Source organism: Python bivittatus, unplaced genomic scaffold (assembly GCF_059951505.1).
Source record: "Python bivittatus isolate LINGU-HERP-01145 unplaced genomic scaffold, Pbiv_v1 ctg000610_np1212, whole genome shotgun sequence".
NCBI classification, from domain to species: Eukaryota; Metazoa; Chordata; class Lepidosauria; order Squamata; family Pythonidae; genus Python; species Python bivittatus.
In genome coordinates, this window is record NW_028277088.1 from 13,732,066 (window position 1) to 13,746,700 (window position 14,635).

General features: G+C 35.8%; 1 protein-coding gene across 4 annotated transcripts in view; it reads left to right on the top strand.

Moving 5' to 3' along the window:
- Window positions 1-14,234, top strand: part of PARD3 (par-3 family cell polarity regulator) — a 574,792-nt gene extending 560,558 nt beyond the window's left edge. For all 4 annotated transcript variants that reach the window (XM_088149996.1, XM_088149995.1, XM_088149997.1 and 1 more), the window contains 2 exons: window positions 5,330-5,457; window positions 12,192-14,234. In XM_088149996.1, coding sequence (XP_088006122.1) covers window positions 5,330-5,457; window positions 12,192-12,618 — 555 coding nt within the window. In that variant the 3' untranslated portion in view covers window positions 12,619-14,234. The remainder of the gene's footprint in view (window positions 1-5,329; window positions 5,458-12,191) is intronic.
- Window positions 14,235-14,635: the final 401 nt, after the last annotated feature.

Below are 14,635 nucleotides of genomic sequence, written 5' to 3' on the forward strand. Positions count from 1 at the left end.
GTCCCAAAATCCCCCATGCAAATATTCATTTGTGCTCTAGAAGTGAAATTCAAAATTCAACCCAACATTAGCTTATATTTTCTTCTCGACTATCCTTTCTAAAACTGGGAGGGGAAGAACATTATCTGAGGCAACTTTCTGCCAGCCAGTCATTCACTTCAACTTCTGTGTCATACTGAGATACTGATTCATATTGATCCTGTATAATGTCAAATAACCTTCCACAACCTAGACACTTGCCAGAATTGTGTGAATTCTAGAATTTTCAGCAGTGATCATGTTAAGGAGTTCTGGGTGTTGAAGTCTACACATTAGAAGGATACCCAGGTTGGGAAAAGTTGACCCTGTTTCCACTAAAGCTGAGGTGAGGAACCTGTTCTGATGCTTCTATCAACTAGCCATATGTGAATGTAGAATGTCCACACTCTTGAATGCACACTCTGTTGGTCCTGCTGAAGAACTACAAGAAGTCAGCCATGTCAAAGGGTTTATCTGAGTATATTCCATTTGGACTAGTGCTATTCAGTGACCTATAAAGCTTTCTGAAAGCACAACAAGCCCTCCTTTTTGTTGCTAGCCACTGTACAACAACAGCCACTGTTGGGAGTCTTCTTGCCATAGAGTATCCTGAGGGCCAGCAAGATTGTGTTCCAAATTATATGGAATATTCTATGATACATAATTATTACGGTTGATAACTCATCAATAAAACAAAACAAAATGTACTATTTCAGTGATAACACTGCCAAAGATATATTTTAGAGAAACTATCTGTTCCAAAAATTGATTCCTGTGCTCGTAAGAAATCCTAATTTTGTTAATGCCTTTTTGTCACTGATAGAATTTCTCCATATGCATGGGTGGCACCTTAAAGACTAATAGAGCCACTGTGACATCAGCTTTCATAGACTGCAGACCTTTTCATAAAATACAATCTGGATTCCATTGACAGCATTGTCTATCTCTAATAAATACACAGATTGGACACAGTTCCTTGATATTTCTTCTGATATAATAAAGGGGTATATCTCTATTTCAACAATATCCTTCTGAAAATTTTGAATGCTTTTGCCATTTTAAACTTAGATGCAGCCTGCATAATGCAAGTACTGATTATATTTTCTTGTAATTCTCAGATATTGCAGAAAATATTAGCCTAACGGTGAGATCTTAAAAACAAATCCCTTAAATTATTCACAAATTAAAAGTTTGGGGTATCAGCATTCCTACCAAGCATTTTCTGTTGTGTTTTCATCAAGAAATGTTCAAATGGTAGATTCACTTAAGTTTCATTATGAAAGATATAAACTTATATGTATTTGGATAATACATATTTATAACAGCTTTGACTATCATTTGATTTAAAAGGTCAGCAGTTATCATACATCTCCACACAGACAAGGGCGAAGTCCTCTGCAATTTACATGGTTAAGACAGAGCCAGCTTTGTTTGATAGCTTTAAAGAATTATGATAATTATACTTCTCCTTGTACTGCCATTTGTACAGGTGTTAAGTTGTTTGGGAGTTATATTCTGAGCACACAGTTTGTACATGGAACTGTATTTTCCTATCTAATGAAAAGGCTAATTTTGATATTGCTGATTCGTGATCAATATTGCTGCCAGGCTTAAACATTGTGTGTAGATATGATATGAAATAAATATGAATAGTTTTCCTAAAATGTATTGAAAATGCATTTACAAAATCACAGGTTTGGGTATATTTGTTCGTTTTGTATGAAGATTTCCATGTCAGCTAAGAAACCAATTTTCAAACCCATTGGGAGTTAAATGCAGATAAGATTGTGATCTTCATGTTATTTTTCTTGCCTAGAATTTACTTTCTTATTTGCTACTTTGTACCATAAAAGCCCTGTCAAGGTTGCTTACAAATTGTTGTTCATGATCTTATTTTTATTTCTTCATCAAGGAATAACACAATACAAACAACAAACAAAAAGAATCACACCTTTGATTAATGTTCTGTGGGAATTCAAGTTCCAGCCAGGAACTTAAGAATTATGCAAGTAACAATGTAAGATACAACATGTGCCCAACAAAGTGTTTGTTTGTTTTTTTTTGGTAAATTCACAGTTGATATAGCCAAAATATTTAGTTCTTGTAATTTTTTTTTTTTAAATGGTTATTTCACCTAATGTGCTGATAACCATAGGGGATAACTTTGCAAGTTCTTCTCCATAATCTACCCATTATAGTCATTAAATCTCTCCCTCTCTCCCTCCCTCCCTTTGTGTGTGTGTGTTGTGTGTGTGTGTTGTGTGTATATGTACGTATATCTCCAATTCTTTTCCCTAGATTCTACTGTTCCTGGGTATTGTCACATCTACAAAAATTACATTTTTGTTTTCAATTATTGTTCCAGCTGGTGTGTTGTGTTCTAGATGGTGATTAATTTGTATGCAAAATTCCCATAAAATTTTACAATCATAATTTTCAACAACTTTTAAAATTCTGATATTATATTATATTTAGGAAACTCAGTAATTCTATATTTTTCACCAATGCCAATGGATCATAGTGGCTACTTTGCCATGACATTGTTTATAATCAGTCTGAGCAATTTTTCTGCATCCACTAATTATGTGATTCATGATTTTATCTTTTTCTTTACAAAATCTGCATTGACTGTTTGATACATGTTGAATCCCTGATTCCATCATATTTGTTCGTAGAACTTGTTCTTGAGCTGCAAAAATTAATCCTGCACTGTCCTTCTTGATGGTGCCAGCTTGTAACCATTGCTAATTCCTGATCTTGTCCACTTTATTTTCAGTTTCTTTTAAATATTGGACATGTAATTTTCTAAACAGTTTTCCAATAATTCACTTTTATATTCTTTGTTTCCTTAACTTTCAGGATTGATTGATTGAGTGAGTGATTAATTGATTGATTGCAAACTGTGATGAGCATTTTCTCTCTGCTTGCCTTGATGTAATCATTTAATCCACATTTTTCATCTTCACCTGGTTTTATGGTGGTAACTGCTGCTTCTGCTTCCTCCTCCTCCTCGATCTTCCTTGAAAGCCATGGTAAAACTTGAATAAACTTATGAATAAACAAACATGAAAAATAAATGTAGAAGCTTAAAAATGCAAAAAAAAAATCAGCAACAATTATAGGAAAAAAGGATAAATTGCATGATAAAGTAGAGCATGATAAAGTAGAATAAACATATCCTGAGTGTATGCAAGTACGCCTGCATTTACATCAGAGTTGATAGAATGCTGGTAAGCATATTAGTTTGCATGGTAGTGTCTAGATTAGAGATCCTAGGTTGGATAGAAAAACCTGAACATGCTTGGGATAAGACTGGGCTTTGGTTGCACTTTTATGGTATACTGACCAAAATGTGCCAAAATAGATTGGTACTCTCTTACTATTAGCAGGAAATCTTGGCTGTGACTCAGATTCAAGTAAGGCTAGTGACTTAGCCTAATACCTTTTTTTATATTACTAAAATTTGGTCAAAGTTATGATAGGCAGTGGAGATCAATATCTGGGATCCATTTGGTGACAAAAATATTTGAAGATTGTGATTTGGAATGTGAAAGTAGTAAAGAATATGAATTAACAAATAATCTGAAAGAAAGGAAAATAGATACATTGTGTGTCCATGAAGCTTAGAGAAAGGGGAAGGTAATAGATGTAAAAGAAGATGGTCTAATCTTGTGGGGTAGTTGATGAATGTAGGGAAGTAAACATGTAGGCTTTATTTTGAATGAAAGTATGAATGGGTATCATCTAGATTATTGTGAGTACAGTATGTATGGAAGTATGATTCTATAGGTTGGTGATAGTTGCACGTTATGCAGCAGCAAATGGGTATAATAGAAGAACCAGAAATTAGTTTGGGGAAAATTGTGTTACATTCTGAATGAATATGATTCAGAATTTTTTAAAAAATATTGATCAAGGATTTAAGAAATATTCTTTGAGAGAAGCTGGTTGATGGTTCTTAGACTTCAGGACTCCACACATGCTAATCAGTAAGAGAGTATCAAGATTAAAAATGGAAGCATGTCAATTTTAATCTCCCTGAGTCGTGAAGCTTCTTCTAATGCACTAAAGTAACTGTTTAAACAGAGCTGATTGTTTGTTTTAATATGCTTAAATCCAGTATTTCTCCCATTGTGGAATATAAAAGCAGTTCTATCATCTCAATATTGACCAGACCCCAAATCTGCTAGGGTGTGTTCTCAGATCACAAAGTTGTTCCCTGTCAAAGGTACCAGCTATTTATTTTGAGTGATACTGACCAGCATTGACATTAAGCCATTGCAACCAAGTTGGTGGCTTACCCTGTCCAGAGTCAATGGAATTCCATTATTATAGACATTTATACATCAGTCTCTTCCTAACATAGATAAAATTCTTATATTCATCTGAAAACATTGCCAAATCCAACAAAAATATTCAGGTATTCATATTTTAATAAGAGGAAAATATCTTTTAAACAAATTTTCAGTGCTGAACCTTTTTTGTCATGACTGTCTCTCAGATTTTTTAAAACAACAGTTAAGGTTATGTTAATCTATAATAAGTGAATCTACTTCATAAATTTGAACTTAAGGTTTTATAGTTCTGATCAGTATCTGGCTTTGAAACATTTTGTTGTATGGTCTCATTTTAATTGTTCAGTTTTTTTCCCTAGTGTCATAATTATCAACGGAACCAAAATATGGATAAGCAAAGAAAACAATGACTTATTTTAAGTGGTTATTGGATGAGGCAGAGAGGGAGGTTTAATATCATTAACCTTTCCCAACTTGATGCTGAGCAACATTGAAATATATCACCCTTTTCCAACTTGGCACTCTGGGAAATCTCAGAACTACAAATAAACTAGCCTAATTTCTTTCTTTTTGCAAGGAAATGGGTCCATTTCCTCTTCCTCATCTTTTACACTTTCTCTTGCTTTTCCCCTCATCTCCAACCAGACGCGTCTGCAGAATCCAACAGCAAGAGGATCAGGAATGTACATCATTGTGAAAGTTTGCATGCCCAAGGGGTTCAGTTTGATAAAGCTGAATGTGTTCCCCAGTTGGCCGAAGCTTCTCTATTGCTTTAGAGAAACTTCAGAGAAGACCAGGAAAAAAATGCAGATAGCAGTAATTATTTTAGCATTTTACTATTTCATTTATAGAAGGATATATTTAAATGTATCCTTGAAAAAGAGACAAGGTCATCTATTAAGCTGGATGTAAATTTGAATCTTTTATAGATAATCAAAGAAATATTTCTTAATTGTGCCTATACAAAAAGGACCTTATTATTATACTATTAACAATATTTGTTTTTCATTTCCTAGCCAAATTCAAAGACCTATTCACAGAGCGGCAGACATTCTGTATCAGTAGAAGTTCAGATGCAGAAGCAACGGCAAGAAGAAAGAGAGAGTTTCCAGCAAGCTCAAAGGCAATACAGTTCATTACCCAGGTATGGCAGGTGCCAAAAATTCTTTAGCCAATGTATACCTGGCAGCAGTTTCTTCAGAAGCAAATAAACCACTTTAGTGATATGCCTTCTTTGTTCAGAAGAACCTCTAGTGGGGTTAAATTTGATCTGTGGTAAAATGAAGTCATGGGGGTAGAGCAAGAGTGCAGCGCAGTTCGACCAGAAATAGCCCATCTTTTGATGCTAGCAGCTGTATTTAGAATTCTGAGACCAGGCTGTGCTATGGGAGAGGCCATTTTGTTTATTCACAAAATGGCTTGTCTGATGAACAATACATAAGTCGCCCCTTTATTGTTTGGCCAACTGTTGATATTGCTCTCTGTGATTCACCAGAATGCTCTCTGCTCCAGCTTACCTTTGTCTTTTCCCTCAGTAGGAACAAAGAAACAAAACATTAGGTTGCAGTTATCATTAGTATTTTGTAAAAATCCTCAGGGGTCTTGAGATGATGCAAGGATGGATAATTTACTTTGCAGCATGACGGATTCATATTTATCTTTTTTAAACCAAAGGAATTTTTAAAAATTACTTCAAATGAGACAGGAAACCTGGTTGGTGGCCAAGAGGAGGAACTATGGCCATATTGGTATGGGTGGACATCACATAGCCTATCCCTACATTAGACTTTAGATAGATATTTGGCTCCTGTATCTATTCTATTTTGAATAAGTGTGTTAAAAATGGTTTTAAAGACTGGGAAGTAGATTGTGGGAAATCAATTTTTGGAAATGATACCTTGATTTCTTTTCAGCCAACCTCTTTTACCTTCTACAGGGCCCTTCTACAGATATTCTAATGAACATACATATATCTCAGGAGAAGAACTTGAAGCCACTCTATACACTTCTATGCACATTCACCTCATTTTATAAAACCTCCCTGCCCATTAATTTTATTGCAGGTGAACCTCTGAAACAAATTAAGGTTGGTTTTATAATAAGGGATTCAGGCCACTCAGATATACAATATGCAATTGAGATTAAACTCATTGCATGCAGTATTTCTGAACCAATCTTGCAAAATTTGCTGAAAATATATCAGGAGACAAAGCTTATTTTCTTGCAGCTTCGTTCCACCCAGCCTGGTATCCTACTGAACTACAATTCCCATTGTGTGAAATTAGCATGACTTGGTCTGTGAGGTAAAAGAAAGTTGTAGTATAACACATCTGAGGGTACTTGGTTGAGGAAAAAGCTATAGCTCATAGAAAAGGCTATCACTCACAGAAAGTTCTGAAACTCCAAACTTATTCGGCCTTGTATAATTTCAAGTAATTAAGAGAAAGAAAGTATTCACTTGGTAATACCAGTAGTGGTAATAACCACTTTCTTGTGTTGCTGATATAATTTCGGATGATGGCATAGATGTATGTCATGAAAGAGAGAACTGAACAAATACAGAGATTACCATGGAAAGTTATTTTATTTTAATTAATTTATTAAATTTGTCCCCCGCCCATCTCCCCCCAATGGGGGACTCTTGTTATACCCAACATGTGTCATTGGTTGCAATATTTAAGTGTTGTCTGTAGATAAGTTTTAATTGAAATTGAAGATTTATATATAGTTCAAAGAGCCAGTTTGGTGTAGTGGTTAAGGCACCAGGCTAGAAACCGAGACACTATGAGTTCTGCCAGCTGGGGTGACTTTGGGCCATTCATTCCCTCTCATACCTAGGAAGAAGGCAGTGGCAAACCACTTCCAAAAATCATGCCAAGAAAACTGCAGGGATTTATCCAGGCAGTCTCCAGGAGTCCAGTTTGACTCAAAGGCACCAAAAAACAAACCAAAAAACCCAAAACAAAACATGTAGTTCACAGTTCAGAACAGAGATTAATTCCAAAGGAAAGGGATTTTGCTTGTGACTACTGTATCTTGGGGCTAAACTTAAAGCCTTAAACATATTTGGTGAACTATTTGAACTAGCCAAGAATTTAGATGGGTTGAGTCATGTTTAAGAGTCAGCCTTCAAAAACAATGCAATTTGGGGTGGGGGGGTGTCAACAGGCTATAGTAAAAAAAAGTCAAGATGGTGACCACCATGATGCCATAAAAAACAGGTGAAACTTTGATGTACCATCACGGTTGCCATCCTGACTTTTTTGGCCATACCCTCTGGATACCCCTGACAGTTTGTAAGTAGAATGGAGAATTGAGTTACACATGAATTGTAGTTCCTTAGAAAAAGAGAATTATATGTGGGAAAGCTTTTCATTTAAACGTGGTATGATGAAGATTGCCTTTATAAGAATCAGAAGAGATGTGTCCACAGGGTAGAATCTGACCACTCTTTGTGATTTTTTTTCCGCTCAATCAAATGTTCGCTTGGAAAAATGATTCAGAAGAGTGAGATATTCAGAAAGCCTGAATGGGCATTTACATCTGCTTAAGCTATCTTTCAAGCCATTTACTAACTTTTCCCTAGTTAGATACAGCAATAGTAGCCCTGCAGATGAATACTTGACTGCAGTTCCCTTTGTTACTTGACTTTGTACTGATTGTGAGGGATGGGAACGTCAGTTCAACAAGATTTGCAAGGCCGCTGGATCCCTACCTCTCTTTTATAGGACCGAAGGACTGCATGCAGAATGCTCATGAATGGCTCTAGTTTGGAGGGAAGTGGAGTGCCATGGGGCTTTGTCTGGGCTTTTTACTGTTCAGCATTTTTGTTAATTACTTGGATGAGGGGACTTACCGGGTTAGCAGTTGACCCCAACTGAGAGTTTAGATGAAAGAGAGAAGGCTTGAGCAGAAGGCTAGAATGAACAGGGTGGAATTTAACATGGAGGGATGTAAAGTTCTGCACCTGGGTAGGTCAACATTGTGAGGCACAAGTATAGGATGGGTGAGACCTGGCTTAGCAACAGTATACATAAAGGAATCTGGGTGTCCTTGTCAATCACAAGTTCAACATGAGCCAACAGCACAATGCAGTTGCTAAAAAGGCAAGTAATATCCCAGGGTGCATGGATAGAGTCCAGATTACAGGAAGTGTTTGTTTCATTCTATTCTGTCCTGGTAAGACCCCAACTGGAGTGTTTTGTCCAATTTTGTGGACAGTGACACATTGAAGCAAATTCAGAGGATGGCTACTAAGGTGGTGAAGGGTCTGAAAAACAAACCACATTTTCAGAGTTCCTGAAAATAGGTATGTGTGATGTGTGTTTTAACCTATAAAACACAGTGCTTTGTTTCATCTATCAATTTCAAGGCATTACCAAATAACCTTTGTAGAGATTTGGAAGATATGTTCAGTTCAGGGGAAACCATTTATTTCAGGTCTGTGTTACAAACCATCTATACACAAACAAATTCTTAAGTACTTCACTTTGTTTTCTTGCTTTGCAGATAACCTACATTCAGGCAGTTATAAATATAATTAGTATCCATAATTCATAAGTTATCCTTGTATCCACTGATAAAATTGCTATAAATAGACTAGCCAATGTTGAACTCCTTTTAAACAAGAAAAAGATGTCTGAAGTTTACCCAATTAATGTTTGTCATTTTAAGTCCAAAACTGCTTAAAGTCACATTCAACTCCAAGCTATAAGATGTTATTGAGAAACTATTTTTTAAATATATCTTAGAATCTTTGGCAGCATTATATACTCAAAGGACTCATTCAGTTTACTGTAAGTCATTTCACAAAGAGATTCGGAAGCACAGCTATTCTACAAGGCTTATCTAAACCTAAACAAAAAGACTAAAAATGTAAGAATGAAATTCACATTAGATATAAAAGACAAGCACTTCACAATCTCATTGTGTTATATGCAGGTGCAAATACGTTATTACATTAACTTACATGGATAGAAAGACAAGGCCACCACAATGATAATAGATCACTTGAAGTATTTTGCATGGAAAGAAAACCTCATACATTACCTACAATACTCCTTCACATTATCAAAGGACTCAAACTTACCTGATATCAGAGCATTTGGCAACAAAATCTCTCTTTCTTGCCCACCTTTCATTTCTCCCTCTCATTTTAAGAAAAAAAAGTTGCAAGAGCATTATCTAGGTAGAAACAGCACTGGAAAATGCAGCTCTCTTGAGCACCCGAGTCTGGTGGATTTGGGAACCCAGGAAAAAATGCCTTTGCAAAGGTGCTTGGCCTCTGGGATTCAGGGATGACCACCTAATGGTCTCAGAAGATAAATCTCACTGTTCTGTTCATGGAACATCTACATGAACTGTTAGGCTGTTATTTCAGAGAGCATTGAGATAAATGATAATAGAGTGTTGAAATACTCACTTTTGCTTCTGGGCAGAGGTGTCCACAAGGTATGGTCCAAAGTCAAGATGGCCACCACAACAAAGTGATTGAAGCTCTGCCTGTTTTTATGTGTGAATGCCGTCATTTGTGGCCACCATTTTGACTTTTTTTTTACCCTACGCTGAGGACACTTCTGCTTTGGGATTGTTTCATGCGCTATATTGTTCCTACTATTTAGCTGCTATTTTTTTAAACGTGTTCTCTCCATTGCTGATTCAGTTTGCAAATGCTTAAACAGTTCACATAAAAATGCGCATGCATTTTTGTGCACATGCTTCTAATATATACATTTTGTAGCTTCTTTTCATAATCTCCACCTTTTTGCAAGCAGTTTGGCAGAATGTAATATGCTTCTGGATGCACATTCTCTTAGTCTAGTTATTGTTGCATGTACTTTTCTTTCATATACACGATTTTGAATGTATTTTTGAGTTGCATTACTTAATGGGTTCAGGGCACACAAATTGGGTTAAGTACTTATTAAAATGCAAATTAAATGAATTTCTCCCCTGTCACTTTCTTGGATGCCATAAATGGCCTCACTCTTGCAAAACATAGAGTCTTTCGACTATAGTAAGACATCACCACAGTAAAGGTGATATGGTATACATAAATAGTGTTTTTGGTTGCGGTCACTCATTTGGTTAATGCTTCAGATAGTGAATATATTCTAAACCATTTTTATCAACAGTAGGTTGAATTTGCAGGCCAAGAAAAAAGGCAGGCCTTTGGCTGTCAGGGTCATTGATCCTATGCATACTAATGTCCCAGTTTGTGGGCTATTTTAATGTGTTTGAAGGTTCTAATTATTCTTAAGGTACTGGTTGTCAATCTAGTGAATATGGTGTAGTGCCTCAAAGAACACCTTTACACTGAAGAATAGCTAGTTGTTTTAAACAAGCCAAATCAGGCAGACACATTAGGTGGCAGAAGAGAGAATAAAAGTCATCATTACACAAGAGTCTAACATGATAGTATTATGTCAGTGTTCTTCTAAAATGCACTCATTTCATCCAATGATTGTCATATGGATGGGAGAGCATATTCCAGTTTAGATTTTCCAGATTTGTCTAGCAAGTGGGAAAATGTTTCACAGAGTGTATGTGATTATATCAACATATGGACACTGATTAGTAAGTATGAAACCACAATCCAAAAGTCTGGCTATTTATACGAAACATGGAATATAAGAGCATATGAATAAGCCTGCTGCATCATGACAAAGCCCATTTTAGTCCAGCACTTCGCTTCTTATGCTGGCTCACCAGATGCTGGGACAGCAATCTCCTCTCCTTGCTGCTGTTCCCCTGCAACTGATATTTGAAGGCATGTTGACCTCAGCTCTAATACTATCTTCAGGACTTTGATAATCCTGTCTGCCATAAATTTATCCAATCCCACTTTAAAGCATCCAAGTTAGTAGCCATCACTAGGTGTTATGGTGATTAACTCTGCAAGGTAATATTTTTATGTTTCCTATGCACAGCCAGACTTTTAGATCCTTCTAGATATGGATACTGTGATAAATAGAAAAGAAAGGAAAGGAAAGGTTCAAGTAGATAGGTATCCACACAGTATGAAACGGTATATAAATTTAATAAAGGAAAGAAATACATATTTGGGAAAAAAGCATAGGCAATTTATATTTTATATCCTGCTTTTTGTCAGTTATGTCCAAAGCACCTGAATTGTATAGAAGAGCCATCATTAAATATGTTAGGTATACCTCTATAATACCTCTAACTAATCCACAATCATATCCTGTGTAAATGATAAGGTTACAGTCCAAAAGCAAGTCTCATATGTTTAAGTCTTAACAATCTCAAGTATTAGCAAGTATTAGTATGTGGTCAGAGTCAAGAAATATACAGGGTATAAATAGTTAAATGCTTGGCATTATTTTTGTAAACAGAGAAAACGAACTGCTCCCCTACTGATCATCATTTTATGTCATACTGCTTTGGTACAATCTTCTTGTTCCACTACACTGAACTCAATTTTGGATGGCCTTCTTGGCAATAGTGCTTAAAAAGTGGAGCTCATTCCAGAGGAAGGTTCACTTTGTAGTTTGGATTGTAGAAAGCAAAGTAAGAGCCTCTTGTTGGAGAACCATAGAAGGGGTCCTGCAGGGCTAAACATTAAAACTAGAATATTTCCACAGTAGCAAATAGATACTCCTGAGATCCACCAGTCAAACAAGGTGATACTCTCCCATGTTGTCTCCACTTAGCCATTGGAACTAAACATTTATTTATGGTTCATTTATGTTATTACTGGTATTGTTTGAGATCATATAGGATCATTTATGAGCTGACTTCAAGGCCTCATTCAAGACTGAAGGTGTAAAACTTAAGCTAAAAAGGAATTTTTTTAGGGTATAATACACGTTTTAAATACAAATAACCATTTTTACACAATTTTTTTTTTATTTGTAGACAAAGTCGGAAAAATGCAAGCTCTGTATCTCAAGATTCTTGGGAACAGAACTATCCTCCTGGTGAAGGTTTCCAAAGTGCCAAAGACAACCCTCGGTACTCCAGTTACCAAGGCTCTAGGAACGGCTACCTGGGGAGCCATGGCTTCAATGCTCGAGTCTTGCTTGAAACACAAGAGCTCCTCCGTCAGGAACAGAGGCGGAAAGAGCAACAGCTGAAAAAAAAGGCATCTTCCGAAGGACCCAGCAACTATGACTCTTATAAGAAAGTTCAGGACCCTAATTATGCCACTCCCAAAGGTCCTTTCAGGCAAGATGTACCACCTTCACCATCTCAGGTTGCTAGGCTAAACAGATTACAAACACCAGAAAAGGGAAAACCATTTTATTCTTTAGTTGAAGAAAAAGGTCAGCGGCCCATGCAATAAAAGAACTTTTTCATACGGAGAGACCTGCATTATGGAAAGAAGAAAAAGAAAAGGAACTTCATGTTTCAAATGGAGGGACTCTGGAATTCTTGTCTGTTTCAGTGCCTTTAGCAAGATGGACAAAGAATTGGAAGGCCTTACATTTTTGCCATTACGTCTCAAGTGTTATATCCACAAAAGGATTATCCATCATTTGACAATCATATTTAGGCAAGCGATGAGTCTTAGCTATCAAGTGTCCTAGCCAGTCTTTGTTATCAATGACTGCTCACCAGGTTACACTGTTAAGTGTTGTTCAACTCTTCAAGGAGAGACTGTTCTAGCATATAGCATTGATTGTTTTCTAATTTAAAATCCCATTGCCATATCTTTTATTGTTTCCCTTAGGCTGAGGGAAGCAGGTACCTATCAGTTATAAGCAGTGAGCCAGAAATCTACAGGTCTCTAGTCCTTGTTGCTTTATTTCTGATAATTATTTAAATGTCTGCTAAAATACTGTTTTTCTGTGGCTGCATATGGTCATTCTTGAGTTCTATACAAAGCTTTATCCTCATTCATTTATCCCAGATATCTTGTTGCATTTCTCTCATACCTTAACAATATATACCTTTTATTATCATGAGAACATTGTATTTATAATTAACATCAGCTAATGGTGGGGGAAGTGTATTGTTTGTGTGTAGAATGGTGGGGAGAAAAAGAATTCTCCAGATTGCTTTAGCAAGTATGTTTTTTATCAAATGTTCCTCATTATGTACAAATTGAGCCCCCCCATGAATTATAGATGAACAATTGCTCAGTTATTCCATATTTTCTGATAATTTAATTTGTCATTATTTTGTTGGAAGGAAGAAATGCAGGACAAAATAAAATGAAAATCTATTTTTTGAATTAAAACTAGCTTTTTTAAACCTGTCTTTTTGACAGTTTGTAAAAATTTGTGGACAATTTGTGCTGTGCTTCCATGTTACTGCATTTTGCATCTTGGAACAACATTTGAAATCAATCAATAAAATATAAAATGAGAGATAAATGGGAGAAAATTGGTATGCATCATCATGAAAACACATTGGTGTTCAAAAACATTTGAAACAAAGAGCTATGAGAGATATATTTTTAATGTGCATTTTGGGTATACAAAATTTTCCTTTGCAACAGCTAGTTTTGTGTTTGAGGGTCTGATCATTCATGTATTGTGTTATAAGTGCCTGTAAATCCTGAGGTGAAAAAGGCTTGAGATTTAAAACTCAGCATATCATATTTAAATGAACAAAAAAGAAAAACCATGTATTATTGTATGTGATTGGTAATTTGCCTTTAAAAAAAGGAAGAAACCTGGTCCATGTTACTTTTGCTACAAAGAATACTTTACTTTTGTTGTTTCAAGAATATGTGAATATTCAGTATATTCCAGCTGTGTCTTCTATGCCTGTTGGTTAATTTTGTTTGTTTGTTAATATACTCAAGTGTTAAAAATTTGTTACTAATGTAAGCACAGTGACATCTGACAAAAATGGCTCTTTTACACAGATACTCACAGCCCTGTGTAAAATGGCGCTTTCTGTAAATACAGAAATTTAGAATAAAAGGACTGTTTTTGTCTTGGTTTCAACATTCTTTTGAAGTTTTCAAAAACTCTACCCATCATTACTTGATTTTTTAAAATACTTTACAGATGTTCTTTTATCATGTTTCTAGGGCCTTAAACCTCCCTTTCTTTAACCAATTATAAACATAACTTTTAAGAATGGAAGGAAAAGAATGCCTTGTATGTGTATTCAAGCCTTTCCAAGTAGAGGAGGAGGAGGAAGAGGAGAATATGAATACAGATGTTGATCAAATCAGAAATAAGAATATTCCATGAATTGTTTAGTTTACACCAACCACAGTTGTGTGGAGGCATCTGTTGTAGGGACTGATGCTTTTGCAAAAGGATGGTGCTGCCTGGTGGATACCATTTTCTCCACAGAAAAAGTGGCTTCCTTTCAAAATTGCTATAATCTTAAAAGTCATAGTA